The following is a 15,431-nucleotide window of genomic DNA, read 5'->3' as shown; positions in this document are numbered from 1 at the left end:
ACTTACCAGCGTTGTTATGTTCTCTTTTTCAGTAAGCTCCTTAAATAGGATACGTTCTGTTGTATGCTTGTGTTGTAACGAGAACAAGGACCAATGCTCGAGTGTGTGTGAAGAGTTATTATTCTCTATACCCGATACATCACGTGGCACTGTCATGTGGTGTACCTAGCCAATCATATAATTGTAATTCATGTGGGGACCAATAGAGGTGAAAAAAAGTAAAAGTAATTAAATACACCAATCAGAAGTAAAAATAAAACATTTGGACTAATGAGATTAGGAATCACTTGGCATGGACAACTCCCGCAAACTCTGCAGTTTATGGTGACAGTTGTGAATCGCTGCTAAGATATCTACACTACCAGGACAAGTACTTTAGCCAACGAAAAAGTTTCGTCGGCCTGTTAGCTTATCTCGTCGGCTAAGGTTTCATCGGGAAAGGGCCGTCGGCGATGACTTTAGCCGACGAATCTAGAATACGTCATCGGCTATTGTCCAAGACTTTAGCCGACGAATATCTTAAATGTTTCGTCGGCTATAGTCTGAGACTTTAGCCGACGAAACATTTATTCGTCGGCTAAAGTATGTAATAAGTATGTAATAATAAAAAATTAAATTAAATTTTTTTTTTTTAGGGAACAAATATTAATTTATTTTTATTAATTATTTATTTTCGAGACAATGGGGAAGAGGCTTGTTGGGGTCGGGCTTGGGACTGGAGGAGAGCTTCTGCTGCTTAAGAGGCAATGGGGAAGCGGTGAGGGGGAGGCTGGTAATGTTGGACACGGCGACGGTTGCGGCGGCGAGGGAGGCGGAGCAGGAGGAGGAAGAGCAGCTTACGAATGTGAGGAAGAGCAACTTCTTCTCGAAGCAGCTGCTGACGAACTTTGCGAGTGGGGGTGCTGCTCCGCTGGGGACGGAGGAGGAGGGAAGTGGGGGGAGAGGAGGAGGTGGTGAGTCGGGGAGTGGAGGAACCAGATCGATCTAAGGAGTTGGAAGAGAGAGGAGAGGGAGAGGAGGAGGAGAAGAGGGAGAGGAAAGAGAGAGGGAGTGGGTTTGTTTCGGTGGGGAAGAGAAAGAAAAAGTTATTGGGTGAAGTTCTTGGTGAGAGAAAGAAGAAGATAAGATGTTTGAGGGGAGTAGGTTAAAGAGAGAGCTAAAAATTTAAAAGGAAGTTTGAAATTTTCCGAAATTTTTGGCGGAAACAGACTTTAGCCGACAAAACCTGTGAAATTCGTCAGCTAAAGTAATGAAGCTCGTCGGCTAAAGTCCTTTGAAAATTTTGAAAAATTTCTCCCAAATTTGGTTTGCTGCCAAATTTTTTTTCGACTTTAGCCGACGACTTTTCATATATTTCCGTCGGCTAAAGTCATTTGAAAATTTTCCTCCAAATTTGGTTTACCACCAAACAATTTTTGACCTTAGCCGACGACTTTTTTAATATCTCGTCGGCTAAAGTCTATAAATTCACGAAAACGCTCGTATCTCCTTCTATATTACATAGTTTGGTCAAACCTTCCACACGAAAAACTCTCATGTAGATGAGACACAACCGTTTATATAAAATTTTTGAGACATTTACCTTCCGACGATAGGGCTCCCCATAAGGAATAATAACGGTAAATAGGGTTAACTAGTACTATCGGCACCGAGACGTTACCCGATTTACGTGATTTTTGAATCATAGCCGTATTTCACCATTATGAAGACATCTTATTTCAGGAGATTTTTGATAATTTTGCTTCCTATGTAGAGTTGGTTTACAAAGTTGTATAACCTACTAAACAAGTTATACAACATTAGTAGACACGTTGTGATTCCGATGACTAAAATTCACAAACCAAAATTCGACCGTCAGATATGATCATTATGACGAAAGATGTCTATGGTAAAAAATTCAACTGGATCCGACAACGTTAAGGGCTCGATCGAAACGGTCAACCCTAATCTATCGTTACTTATCACACGAAAACGCTCATATCTCCCTCTATATTATGTAGTTTGGTCAAACCTTCCACACGAAAAACTCTCACGTAGATGAGACACAACTGCCCATATAAAAATTTTGAGACATTTACCTTCCGACGATAGGGCTCCACATAAACCCGAATAACGGTAAATAGTAGACACGTTGTGATTCCGATGACTAAAATTCACAAACCAAAATTCGACCGTCAGATATGATCATTATGACGAAATATGTCTATGGTAAAAAATTCAACTGGATCCGACAACGTTAAGAGCTCGATCGAAACGGTCAACTATAATCGGAAATAAGAAAACTGTATTTTGAAGCCCTAAAAGGACTCGGATGGCCAAAAAGGCCCATAGGTCATAACATGAGTTTGACTCGTAGGGCCGTTACGCTTCCGGAAAGGTATCACAATAGTCAATCAAACACCAAACGCTAAATCTGCAGCATAGTGAATAATAAGGGTAAGTCAACTATCGGCACCGAGATTTTACCGGAATACCGTGATTTTTTAACCGTAGACGTATTTCACCGTTCTGGTCATATCTTATTTCACGACTTTTTTGCGTTTGAAGGTTCTACGTATAGTTTTTTTTTTCCAGATGAGTTGTTGTCCAAATCTGCAAATATAAGACACTTTAGCCGATGAAATTATATTTTTCGTCGGCTAAACTTTTAAAAATTTCGTCAGCTAAAGTTTAAAAATTTCGTCGGCTTAACTTTTGAAAATTTCGTCGGCTAAAGTTCACAGACTATAGCCGACGAAAAAAATTATTTAGCCGACGAAATTTTACCATAGCCGACGAAAATTTTAAATTAGCCGACGAAGGAAAATTTCGTCGGCTAAAGTCCGCTTTAGCCGATGAAAAAAAAATTCGTCCGCTTGGTTTTTTTATTTTCGTCGGCTAAAGCCTTTCTTCTGGTAGTGCTAGTTTATCATATAATGTCCAACTTAAATAGCTATTACTTGCAATTGTTTCTGTTTGAGATTGCATTATGTACGATGTAACTGACTTTTTGTGATCCTGATGCAAGACCCAACTCTAAATTGTTTGCTCTCCTTAAAACTTCAAAATAATTAAGAATGTTAATTCATAGTTATGATTTATGAATTTCATATAAACGTCAATAATACATGTGTTGACATATTATTAACAATATCAACTTATTTTGCCAGTACAAGAGATGTCACACAAAAGTATTACACAAGTATGATATAGTCATTCTTATGATCTTATCTGAATTTCTATCATGGTTCAAACTTCAAACCAAGGAACTTATTTTCATAGTTCAACCAGGATTGGGTCAGGGTTGGCCTAGTTACTAGGTTTTGTTCTTATTTCGTCCACTTTTATTTTTATTTCTATATATTTTGTATTTTGTATTTTGCATTTTGATTGCTTTTCGTTTCACAAACCTGAATTGGGACGGTTTCTTAAATGCGTGAGATCACCTTTTTTACCTGAAACCCATAATCCATTTTCTTTGTTCCCAAACTACAGATGTACGCGCAAGTGATGGTTAATTAGCTGCAACTCTGCAAGCCTATAAAAAGGGAAAGATATTGGACTTGGTTACTCTTGCCGAGGATGGTACCTCCCTCCTTCATGAGTAGTATATAGAGAGATACAATCAGTTAAATTACTGGATAATGAATCTAAGTATTCAGAGACTTATTCTCCCATGCATCCTCTAGGCTTAGGTACACATAATTTTTTATATAAAATTTTAATTTCCTCGTATATCTCAATAATTTGTTTGAAAGAGGACAATCGACTAGAAGTTGCTTTACATGCATGTGTTTATATTTGCAGATTTTTGATGATAATGAAATTTAAAATTTGATATCAGAGTATATATATATATACAAAAACCATGAGTTCGTTGTATAAAATAATAAATAAGAAGTTCATGATAACCATGTAGATACAAAAATTGTGACTTAATTCACAGCTGCAAGCAACTATATTTTTATTTTCATGGCTTATAGTCCCACTCGGGAATTATTTTGGACTATTATCATTCTTGCGTCCCTGCGAAGCGAGCAAGCAAGAGCTGAGTTAACAATAACATGGAGTGGAATCGATCATTATTGTTGACAACTTGACATGAAATAGAAATCATTATCTCATATAACACGAGCATATGATTCAAATGCAGTTTATTGTGGTGGTGTTTAAAATCTAGAAAGTGATGCACTATTGTAACGTAGAGAAACTGAATGCACTATTCAGATTCTCAGTTCATGAAGCTAGCCACAGTATCATTTACCTTCAGGAATACATTTACCATGCACGTAAACGTACGCTCTGCTCTTTTGCAGATTCCATTTTACAGATATAGAAACCAACCAGCCACGTACGACATCTCAGTAAGAGAATTTTCAATCCGGCTGTAAGAAGCCACGGCATTTTCTACATATACTTGTTGCCTACCCATTGGGGTTAACTTATTTTCTGTATATATTCATTTCTCAGGTTTCCTTCGTCTCATTGCAAATTATTGCTCCACATGCATTTCTAGATTTAGACCGATGCATGATTGCTTCAGAAGGTATTGCCTATCTGGTTCTGGACCCCTAGCCTTATGCAATTATAAAGGCCGCGCAGAGTATTCATTTGCTTCTATCACTTTGGGATCGGACATGATATTTGATAGAATCATGGGGAAGAATAAATAGGCGCAAGTTCTCACTACGTAGCTATGCAGCATACCTCTTTTTCGATCTGATCCTTTACAGTTTACAACATCTATATCTTGTTCTTATAAGAGTATGTACTTCCATTCTTCCATTACAACATTTGGGATTCGAAAATTTTGGTACTAGGGTTTTGGGAGAGAAGGGTAGTTAGTAGTTACACTTACACTTGCGAGTTGCAACGACGAGAATTAGTTGGCTTTTTTTTTTTTTTTTGGTACGAAAAAAAAAAAAAAAAGTTGGCTGTGTGAGTGTCTGAGAGAAGGGTAGGTACTACCCTACAAGGCTACAACTTGTGTCCACAATTGTAACATCGCGCGCAAATAGACGAACCAGTCGCTGTTCTGTTGGACCCTCAGATTGCTTTCATTTGCCATCATTTTAGTCATTTAGCATATGAATACAAGGGATTAACAAGATACTCCGTTGGAGTCCATTTCACATTAAAGCTCTTCGACTGGATGGCCAAACTTATAATATCTCTTCTTATGTATATTCTATGTATATATGGCAAGATTCACTGTGAATCTCTATTATGTAGTCGACTAATTAATTATTCTTGTTTGGAATTTTTCTAAATCGTGCATGATTTACTATCTACTAGTACTATAAAACAAGTATTATTTAACTCGATTCAAAAACAATATTTCATAATTAATTTTACATGAAAGTCCAGATGCGCGCACTTATACATACCGGTTCGGATGCAAGTACCCTACAGTAAAATTAGAAATAAAACATGTATGATGTATGCATATAAAACAACAAATTTGAATATTCTCCGTTTGTCGAGAAAAAAAACAACTGATATTCTCCAACCCTCCTCTAAATATTGTGAATGAAATAAAACCACGTGGATCAGCAGCTGCAACAACTCACATATATGCCATCTATCTACCTAGCTAATTATTCTTTGATTGACATGCAGACCAAACTTGCTGGAATTAGTTACCAGCCAGAAAACTTTCACCTCTTCTTGTTTTGACTCCCCAGGTTCCAGGCCTAGCTTCCTTGACTCCCGGTCAGAAATTCGATCAGATTCTATTCCATATACTATACGTCTATACCACAAAAACATATGAACAAATATCACAGTGCTCTTTGGAACTGAATTACAGAAACAATGACAGAGAGCAGCAGAGAAGAAGAACACAACCAAGACGAAATCACAGCTCCTCTCAGTAAGAACATGACATTTTTCCTTTCTAGCTTTCATAGATGATGTCTGTGCATTTGTTCTCGGTTTACTAGTTTTCTATGTTCACTTTTTTTTGCATGCAGTTTCTAGAGATGAAGAAGGTCAGACCTCCTCATCTCCACCGGAAGAAGAAGAAAACTCGCCGGTGAAGCAAGTAGCTCTGACGGTGCCGACCGGAGACGACCCTTCCCTCCCCGTCCTGACCTTCCGAATGTGGGTCCTAGGAACCCTCTCCTGCGTCCTCCTCTCTTTCCTCAACCAGTTCTTTTGGTACCGGACCGAGCCGCTGTCGATAACAGCCATCTCGGCCCAGATAGCAGTCGTGCCCCTCGGCCAGCTCATGGCCGCTAATATCACGACGCGCGTCTTCTTCAAAGGAACCAGATGGGAATTCACACTCAACCCTGGTCCCTTCAACGTAAAAGAACACGTCCTCATCACCATCTTCGCCAACTCCGGCGCCGGCACAGTCTATGCCATTCATATTGTGACGGTGGTTAAGGTTTTCTACAAGCAGCACATCACGTTCTTCGTCTCCTTGCTTGTCATCTTAACAACTCAGGTAAACTAATTTTTGTTTGTCTCAGTTTGAGATGACTTTGAATATTTGATGTACGTACGTTGTTGTTGGGGGTTGTATATAACGTGATAGTCTGAAATATAGGTATGGTATTATTTGTTTGATTAGGTTTGAATGGTTGATAGGTGTTGGGGTTTGGCTGGGCTGGGATTTTCAGGAGGTACTTGGTCGAACCGGCAGCTATGTGGTGGCCGGCAAATTTGGTTCAAGTCTCATTGTTTAGGTACACAAATATACATATGTTATATATTATTTTCTTGGCCTTAATTTAAATTCGATTGCTCATGCTGTCATTTTTCTATGGCCGGAAATCATGGATTCCGGTACACTTTGGGTGGTGATGGAGTTGATTGGCCTTGACCGGTTGAGGGTTGGAACTAAATAATTAGAATAGTAAGTAGGGTATGTGTTTGCATTAAGCAGTTTCTTTTTCAAACCTTCATGCATGCGACAGAAAAGCATTTAAACATTTTTATGAATATATGCACAAAATAATTAGGTGTTCTAGCTGTATAAGCAAGATTGTCGTGTAATTAAGTTTTCTGTACGTGTACATTAGAGTTCTACAAATTAGACACATACATCAATCAGATCTATCATCATCAATCATGATAAAAACCAAGTTAATACGCAAGATATATACACTTGTGATTTTATACTTTGTTTGTTATGCAAAAGTCTTGAATAAAACATTTATGTCATACAAGTTTGCAAAACTTGAAAATACCTAGGTATTTTGATCACTGTAGCATGACTTTAATCAGCAACATACACCCCTCACGCTCACAACATGCATGCCATAATTTGATTGACATAGATGAATTCAAGTCGATCATAGTGCGATAAAGTTCTTGAAATATCGGTTAATATTTCACAAAAGATAAACGCACAATTGTATATCCGTTGATAACATTTTCATTTACAGGGCCCTCCACGAGAGGGAAGAACGACCAAAGGGTGGCGTGACAAGGACACAGTTCTTTCTCATTGCCTTCATGTGCAGTTTTGCTTACTATGTATTTCCCGGCTACCTCTTCACAATGCTAACCTCCCTCTCATGGATCTGCTGGATATTTCCCTCATCAGTCCTTGCCCAACAGATCGGGTCGGGTCTTTACGGGCTTGGACTTGGTGCTGTTGGGCTCGACTGGTCCACTATCTCCTCCTACCTCGGAAGCCCACTTGCAAGCCCATGGTTTGCCACTGCCAATGTTGCTGCTGGTTTTGTGTTTGTCATGTATGTGTTGACTCCCATATGTTACTGGCTTAACCTCTACAAAGCCAAAACCTTTCCAATATTTTCAGATGAACTCTTCACGGAAGACGGTCAAGAATACGACATCACAGCGATCATTGACTCCAATTTCCATCTCAATATTACGGCTTATGAGGAAGAAGGTCCACTTTACATCAGCACATTTTTTGCGATGACTTATGGTGTGGGCTTTGCTGCACTCACTGCTACAGTTGTTCATGTTGCACTCTTCCATGGAAGGTAAAATGCACTTCACAATTCATGTGTATGAATTCATCATATATATCTCATGCAATGGATTGGAATAGAATCAATCACGGTTCTATTGTTCGTGTTAATATTATGTTTAAGTCTAAAACTAAGAGTAGTAGTTGAAATTCTTAAATGACGCAATTAGTTGTAAATATAAACACAATATCTTTCAGAAAACATAAGCAGAGGGTATTCTTCTTGCTTTGGGTTCTCTTTGAGCCTATGTGTAATCAATAAAGGTATTTGTCTTAGTGCTTGTAAGCCTCTCTTAACATACTCTGTGAATGACGACATTTTGATACATGTGTCTTTTGATCATTGTTTAAGCAATATAAGTTAACATTTTCAAAAACAAAAAAAAACATAAGCAGAGGGTTTGGATTTTTACCAATTAGACTTGAAGTTGGGTTAGTGTTTGAAGCATATATTAGTTCTTACTGCATGTGTATATGGTATGGCAGGGAAATATGGGAGCAAAGCAAATCAAGTTTCAAGGAGAAGAGAATGGACATTCACACTAGACTTATGCAGAGATACAACCCAGTGCCTGAGTGGTGGTTTGTGGCCATTCTTCTAACTAACATTGCACTCACCATTTTTACCTGTGAATACTACAATGACCAGCTTCAATTGCCTTGGTGGGGTGTCCTTCTAGCTTGTGCTATTGCCATTTTGTTCACCCTCCCAATTGGTATCATCACAGCCATCACAAATCAGGTACCTAATCTTTTGTAACAGGTTATTATGCTTCTAGCTTTCGTCCCATTTTAGTGCACTCAATCAAGTTTTCTGCTTCGAAAACAGACACCAGGCTTGAATATCATTACTGAGTACATAATAGGGTACATCTACCCTGGATATCCAGTCGCCAATATGTGCTTCAAAGTTTACGGCTACATAAGTATGACACAAGCCATCACATTCTTGCAAGACTTCAAGCTTGGTCACTATATGAAAATCCCTCCTAGAACTATGTTCATGGCACAGGTCAGCTCCAGCTCTTTGATTCTTTTCTCTTCTCAATAGTCTCCTTTCCTAATACTCACAGGTTTCCTTACTTAGGTTGTTGGAACCCTTATAGCGGCGTTTGTTTACTTGTGCACGGCGTGGTGGCTAATGGAGACCATCCCCGGAATATGTACTGACACAACATCAGTGTGGACTTGCCCCATGGACACTGTGTTTTACGACGCGTCTGTCCTATGGGGACTGATTGGTCCACGAAGAATTTTCGGGGACTTGGGCACATATGCAGCAGTGAATTGGTTCTTCCTAGCTGGTGCAATTGCTCCTGTTCTAGTTTGGTTAGCTGCTAAGGCATTTCCACAACAGGAGTGGATTCGGCTCATCAACATGCCGGTTTTGATTGGAGCAACGGGAAGTATGCCGCCGGCCACTGCCGTTAACTACACTTCTTGGATCATTTTGGGGTTTCTCTCCGGTTTTGTTGTGTATAGGTATAGACCAGATTGGTGGAGGAGACACAACTATGTTCTTTCTGGGGCACTTGATGCTGGTCTTGCTTTTATGGGGGTACTGTTATATTTTACCGTTGGATTGGAGGAAATTAGTGTCGACTGGTGGGGAAATGACCTTGATGGGTGTCCATTAGCTGAATGCCCTACGGCCGTAGGGGTGATTGTTGCTGGCTGCCCTGTTTTCACTTGAACAAATTGTACATAAAATTTACAGCTCCTCTGTAAGATATGTGATAGGATATATCAGTGATTCAATATTGATTACTTAGTTCCAAAGAGGTGGTTTGAGGTTTTATTCGTGAAACAAAATTTTAATTTTTTTTTTACTTCGTTCAATATCTTATATTAACAAAACGAAAACGATATGGAGCACACGTCTGCACTATCTTTAAAGTGCGCACGTCCCTCCATTTCCCACCGTCCGGCGTCGACGACGGCGCGCCTCCACCCCAGCAAACTCCAGCAGCGTCTCTGATCACTTTCCCTCCCCGGCGAGTCCGTCGAATTCCAGTTTTCCGGCGAGATCGACCTTATTTGAAGTTTTGGGTGATCTCGCCGGAAAACTGGAATTCGATGGACTCACCGGAGAGAGAAAATGATCGGGAACGCTGTTAGAGTTCGTTAGGGGTGGAGATGCGCCGTCATCAACGCCGGACGGTGCCGAACAAAGGGACGTGCACTCCACATCCGGCCAGCTTATATTAAATGGTGGTTACGATAAGCTATAATTTTAAGGCGGGAGCAATTTGTGTCGACCCTTCCTCAAGACAAGATTTTCACAAACGCCATTCTCAAGAAATGTTTTCACAAAATGGGTTTCCAACCACGAACTTCTTATAACTAGAAGAATTCATACATTTTTGGCTGTCCAGTCCTCCTTGCAAACCAAACTCATTGAAAAAATTGAAAAAACCATTCAATATTCTAACCTACCGAACTCGTATCACATTAATAACGAACTCGTATCACACCCTCAAATGAAAACCGCAAAGTTACTCTTTGATTTAGTTTGGTTCGGTTTGGTGATAGTTTTTCGGTGTCACGGTGTGAAAACCTTTTTCACTTTTGACCTCAGTGTGAAAACCTCTGGTAAAAGTATATTACTTCGATTTTGACAGCGATCTTAAACCCCTACAGGGCACTCACATATATTTGGGTGAAAAGGGTTTTAAATCTCAACGACTAAACAACTCAGATTCTCTCTGCAAGTAACAAATGGAGGAGACCCAATCTGGCGGCAAAGACGACACCGCCGTGTCCGCCGTCAAAGCAATGCGCCAAGACCTCGAAACCCGAATCGAAACCCAACGCGCCACCCAGCTCGAACTCCTCTCTAGTCTCCAATCCGAACTCGACCCCGCCATCGTCCCCACCATCGATCTCTCCCTCAAGGTCCTCTCCTCCTTCAACCACCGCCCCTTCACTCCCACCCCTCCTCTACCCGACCCGAAACCCAACCCGACCCGAAACCCCGCCGCCCGCCTCCCCTCCCCTCAACCACCCCTCCCTCCTCCTCCGCTGCAGCCCGAAAGCCCTAATCTTTCTCCCCGACCCGACCCGACCCGGGAGTCCTCACCCGATTCAATGGACGAGGACGCGAACCCGCTCTCGGTGATCCGGGCCATGATTGCGGTCCGGTTTCTGGAGAGGGTTCCGTTCATGCTGGTGGAGTCGTCGGAGCTCCTGAAGCAGCTCGAGACCGACGCGAAGGCCTCGCCGGAGGAGAAGGCGGCGCTGCGGGAGGTGGGGGGAGAGAACGGGGGAATTCTGGCGGTGGAGATGGCGCTGCGGTCGATGGCGGAGGAGAACGGCGGCGTTATACTGGAGGAGTACGCGGTCAACGGGAAGTCTAGGGTTACGGTGAGGGATATTGACCGGACTAGGCTGATGAAGGAGTTGCCGGAGAGCAAACAAGACTCGATTTTGGATGGGAATGGGAGTTTTAATCAGATGGTGAGTGGTGGCATGGATGGTGGGAACAATGTGGGAGGGTTTATGGGCCGAGGTGGGCCCTGGGGGGTTGCGCCGGAGCATTACATGGGCGGGTTGCCGCCGTTGTTTCCGGGGATAGGTCCGAGAGGAGGAAGAGGGATGATGGGAATGCCGAGAGGGATGTTAGGGTCTCCAATGCCGAGGCCTAATATGGGGCAGAATGGAGGAATGGTGGTTAGTCCCAATGGAATGCCGAATAAGAACATGAAGAGCGAAGAGGATGAGATGAAGGATCTTGAGGCATTGCTGAATAAGAAGAGTTTTAAGGAGTTGCAGAAGTCGAAAACTGGGGAGGAGCTTTTGGACCTCATCCACAGGCCAACTGCAAAGGAGACTAGAACGGCAAACAAGGTTTGTCGATTCTTATGGCCTTTTGATATAGTGTCTTTGTTAATTTGCATTGCTAGCTTAAATGGTAGAGCTGCTGTATGTGACAACTATTTCTGACTGTTATCTAAATTATCAAAATTGCTGCCCGAACATCTAGTTCAGCATGTCATTTGTTCATTGTGTTACAGATAGAGTCAGTTTTGTAGGAGGTGGTTAAGCTTTAGTTTGATATCCGTCAAATATACCAGGGTTTTCAATTTTTTGTTTTTGGTTCCTCAAGAATCTATGAAGTTATGTTCATGCCTATAGTTTCCCTTGTACTCGCTGTTCTCTGAACTTTCTCTCGTTCTAACATCTAAACTCTACAAGATATTGAAGTTATTTTCTTTCTGTTGTTTTGTGTTTCAGTTCAAAAGCAAAGGTGGTTCACGAGTGAAGGAATACTGCAGCTCCCTAACAAAAGAGGACTGCCGACGTCAATCTAATTCGTTGCTCGCTTGTGAGAAGGTCACTAAGAAATATGGTCCCTTAGCAGTGTTCATGAAAATATTTCACCCATATGATCATAAGTTCCTAATTCCTGATATACGTGGTGATCAGAATTCTGCATACTTCTCTTATCATATCATATCTACAGTTCTAGTTTCTTTTTCTGAGAGAAATTGTTTATGTTACTTTTGCGGTGTTTCAGCATTTTATTTGGGTGATTGCATTTCTTGTTTCAGTCTGAAATCGTTCCTGTTTGAATTTGATATTTGCATTTACTATTACTATAATTCTATTTTCTCTCCTTTCAGGTTCATTTTAGGCGCATAATTGCTCTACATACTGATGTCAATTTAGGAGACTGTCCTTATCTACGTACTTGCCGTCACATGAAGGTGATTTGCATTTACTATTACGATAATTCTATTTTCTCTCCTTTCAGGTTCATTTTAGGCGCATAATTGCTCTACATACTGATGTCAATTTAGGAGACTGTTCTTTTCTAGATACTTGCCGTCACATGAAGGTAGAGTTTCCCCTTGATGCTGTATTCATCAAGTACTTATATGTAAATTGACTATTCTCTACATAATAGAATGAACTTTTTCTCTCCATTATTAGACATGCAAGTATGTACATTATGAGCTCGATTCAACACCAGATGTGTCAAACATGATGGCTCCCCCTAGACCATTAAAGCAGCGTGCTGAATATTGTTCTGAGGTGGAACTCGGTCAACCACAATGGATTAACTGTGATATCCGCAATTTTAGAATGGATATTTTGGGACAGTTTGGAGTCATAATGGCCGATCCACCGTGGGACATTCATATGGAGTTGCCTTATGGGACTATGGCTGATGATGAAATGCGCACTCTTAATGTTCCTGCATTGCAGACTGATGGTCTGATTTTCCTTTGGGTTACTGGGCGTGCGATGGAGCTTGGCCGTGAGTGGTATGTGTATAATTCATCCATCCATCAACTATATGGTTCATAAATGTTTAAACAAAGAGGCTTACTTTTCATCTTGTTATTGTCTTACCAGTTTAGAACTTTGGGGATACAAGCGTATCGAGGAGATGATTTGGGTGAAAACTAATCAGCTTCAACGAATTATTAGAACTGGGCGCACTGGCCACTGGCTAAATCATAGCAAAGAGCATTGCCTAGTTGGAATAAAAGGGGATCCATTAGTGAATAGGAATATTGATACTGATGTCATTGTTGCCGAGGTCAGAGAGACAAGTCGTAAGCCAGATGAGGTTAGTGGAATATGAATCTTATAATTAGCATATATAGTCAAAATATGTTTCTTTACAGTTTACACGATACATATTTGACTTAATTATACATGCATTTGTGTAGATGTACCCTTTGCTGGAGAGGATTAGTCCAAGGACAAGGAAGCTGGAGCTGTTTGCTCGTATGCACAACACTCATGCAGGGTATGCTTTCTTGACCAGTGGTTGTCATTGATGCATCAATATTAAAGGGATTTGATAATCATGCTAGTCTTTAGTACAAAACACTTATTTAGTTATAATCAAACATCTTGGCCATTGGTGGTTTATTCATTATTCTTTAACTATCTTGTATCAGGTGGATGTCACTTGGTAATCAACTAAGTGGTGTACGATTGGTTGATGAAGGCTTGCGTGCACGGTTCAAGGCTGCGTACCCAGAGGTGGAGGTGCAGCCAGCATCCCCACCCAGAGCTTCTGCCATGGAAGCTGATTCAAATGCTACTCAAACCAGAAGTCCCTTTTCCGAAGCAAAACCCACAGAGGCTGCTGCTCCACAACAAGCAGAGCCTGCAGGGCCTGATGCGCCTGCTTCTGAGGTGAAGCCAACGCTTAGCACCGATGTTGAGATGGCCGGATGAGTAAACTTTCCATCCGAATTACTCCTTTTTGACAGGAAGACCTCCCGTAACCATGTCTAGTTTAGGACTTTAGTTTTAGTTTAATGACCTAGTAAGGGATTCGATCCTTGTCTGTTTTGTTTAGGCCTTGATAGGCAGTGTATCTCTATATGATACAGCTTGTAATATCATAGTCATCATATTAATGATAGATCAATCTCCCAGTTCTCTATTCTCATAGTTTTTTACTCATGTAGACTTTTGGGCCATTCCATTCTCTTTTATCTGTGATGCTACATTTCATTAGTGACCGACACAGAACGTGCATTTCCAGCTGGCCACTTAATCTGTGATGCCATAATTCCCGGCGGTGATCTTTTGGATCTATCAGGTTCTTGCATGGAAATCCATGTTTCTTGGTAACAAAAAAAAGGAGGCAACTTTTAACTTTCACTGCATATGGTTCAAAGATCTTTGTCTACCCAATAGGTAAAGAACACAAAAAGATGAGATAAAGGCTTTTAAATCTCACATCATACGCTTTATACTATTACATTGCAAAAAGAAGTTGCATGATCATGAATGTGATGAAAGAATAGGGTATTCCAAAATTCCAAAGAAAACGATTGTAGTACTGAAGTTCTTCACAGATTGCCACTGAGTAATGCACATACCAAAAGTCCAGTAATGGCCATTATGAGAAGTGGAACGCTTTGTGATGGTGAAGAAGAAGAAGGCGGTGCCGGAATTGAGCCGAAAACGGTGGGGTAAGACGGGGCAGAATCCGGCGAACTTGGACCATATGCAGGAGAGTAAGCAGTGCCATTCCCTGTAGCAATGTAGAGCTTCTGGCCCTTCCCACAGTGGCCAGGCTCTCCACTTGTGAAGTAAAAAACTCCTTCTGTAGTAACATTAAAGAGAGAGTTGCCATTGTTCATGTACAAGATCGGATCTTTGAGGTTGCAGTCCTTGTAGGATTGCTCAGTGACTTGAATCATTGAGTCTTGGCTTGGTGGGTACAAGAACACTGCACATACAGGAATAGTAAAGCTTGAGCATTTGGTGACTTTGTGTAGGTGTTGATTTGGAATGAGGAAACAGAATGAGAGTTACTTACAGAGAGAATCTCCACTCTTGAAAGAATGGTATTTTGACCATTTGGTGTAGACTTGTGGATTTGCTGAAGTTGGTATTCCCCAAGCATCTAGATCTCCAACTTTGTACTGGTAGCACCAAACTCTGACTAACAGAAGGAACTGCAAAGCCAACAAGAACTGGTATCTTGGAGTAAGATTAGCCATTTTAAGTTCTCAACTCTCTCTCTCTC

General features: G+C 41.0%; 3 protein-coding genes across 3 annotated transcripts; 2 read left to right on the top strand and 1 right to left on the bottom strand.

Moving 5' to 3' along the window:
- The first annotated feature begins 5,774 nt into the window (after nucleotides 1-5,774).
- Nucleotides 5,775-9,734, top strand: LOC101307951 (oligopeptide transporter 7-like). The gene is made up of 7 exons (XM_004309502.1): nucleotides 5,775-5,851; nucleotides 5,952-6,430; nucleotides 6,574-6,671; nucleotides 7,374-7,943; nucleotides 8,417-8,672; nucleotides 8,760-8,942; nucleotides 9,018-9,734. The coding sequence occupies exons 1-7, from the start codon at nucleotides 5,794-5,796 to the stop codon at nucleotides 9,621-9,623; spliced, it is 2,250 nt and encodes a 749-aa protein (XP_004309550.1). The 5' UTR covers nucleotides 5,775-5,793; the 3' UTR covers nucleotides 9,624-9,734.
- A 914-nt stretch (nucleotides 9,735-10,648) lies between these two features.
- On the top strand, nucleotides 10,649-14,335 carry LOC101294526 (N6-adenosine-methyltransferase MT-A70-like). Its single transcript, XM_004309537.1, has 7 exons — nucleotides 10,649-11,776; nucleotides 12,164-12,262; nucleotides 12,684-12,767; nucleotides 12,863-13,197; nucleotides 13,289-13,505; nucleotides 13,609-13,688; nucleotides 13,843-14,335. The coding sequence occupies exons 1-7, from the start codon at nucleotides 10,649-10,651 to the stop codon at nucleotides 14,123-14,125; spliced, it is 2,226 nt and encodes a 741-aa protein (XP_004309585.1). The 3' UTR covers nucleotides 14,126-14,335.
- Nucleotides 14,336-14,634: 299 nt separating this feature from the next.
- LOC101307655 (early nodulin-like protein 1-like) lies at nucleotides 14,635-15,431 on the bottom strand. The gene is made up of 2 exons (XM_004309501.1): nucleotides 15,222-15,431; nucleotides 14,635-15,131 (listed from the first exon to the last, which is right to left on the bottom strand). The coding sequence occupies exons 1-2, from the start codon at nucleotides 15,403-15,405 to the stop codon at nucleotides 14,749-14,751; spliced, it is 567 nt and encodes a 188-aa protein (XP_004309549.1). The 5' UTR covers nucleotides 15,406-15,431; the 3' UTR covers nucleotides 14,635-14,748.

Source organism: Fragaria vesca, unplaced genomic scaffold (assembly GCF_000184155.1).
Source record: "Fragaria vesca subsp. vesca unplaced genomic scaffold, FraVesHawaii_1.0 scf0512956, whole genome shotgun sequence".
In the NCBI taxonomy this organism is placed as follows: Eukaryota; Viridiplantae; Streptophyta; class Magnoliopsida; order Rosales; family Rosaceae; genus Fragaria; species Fragaria vesca.
This window is presented reverse-complemented; position numbering and strand designations above follow the sequence as displayed.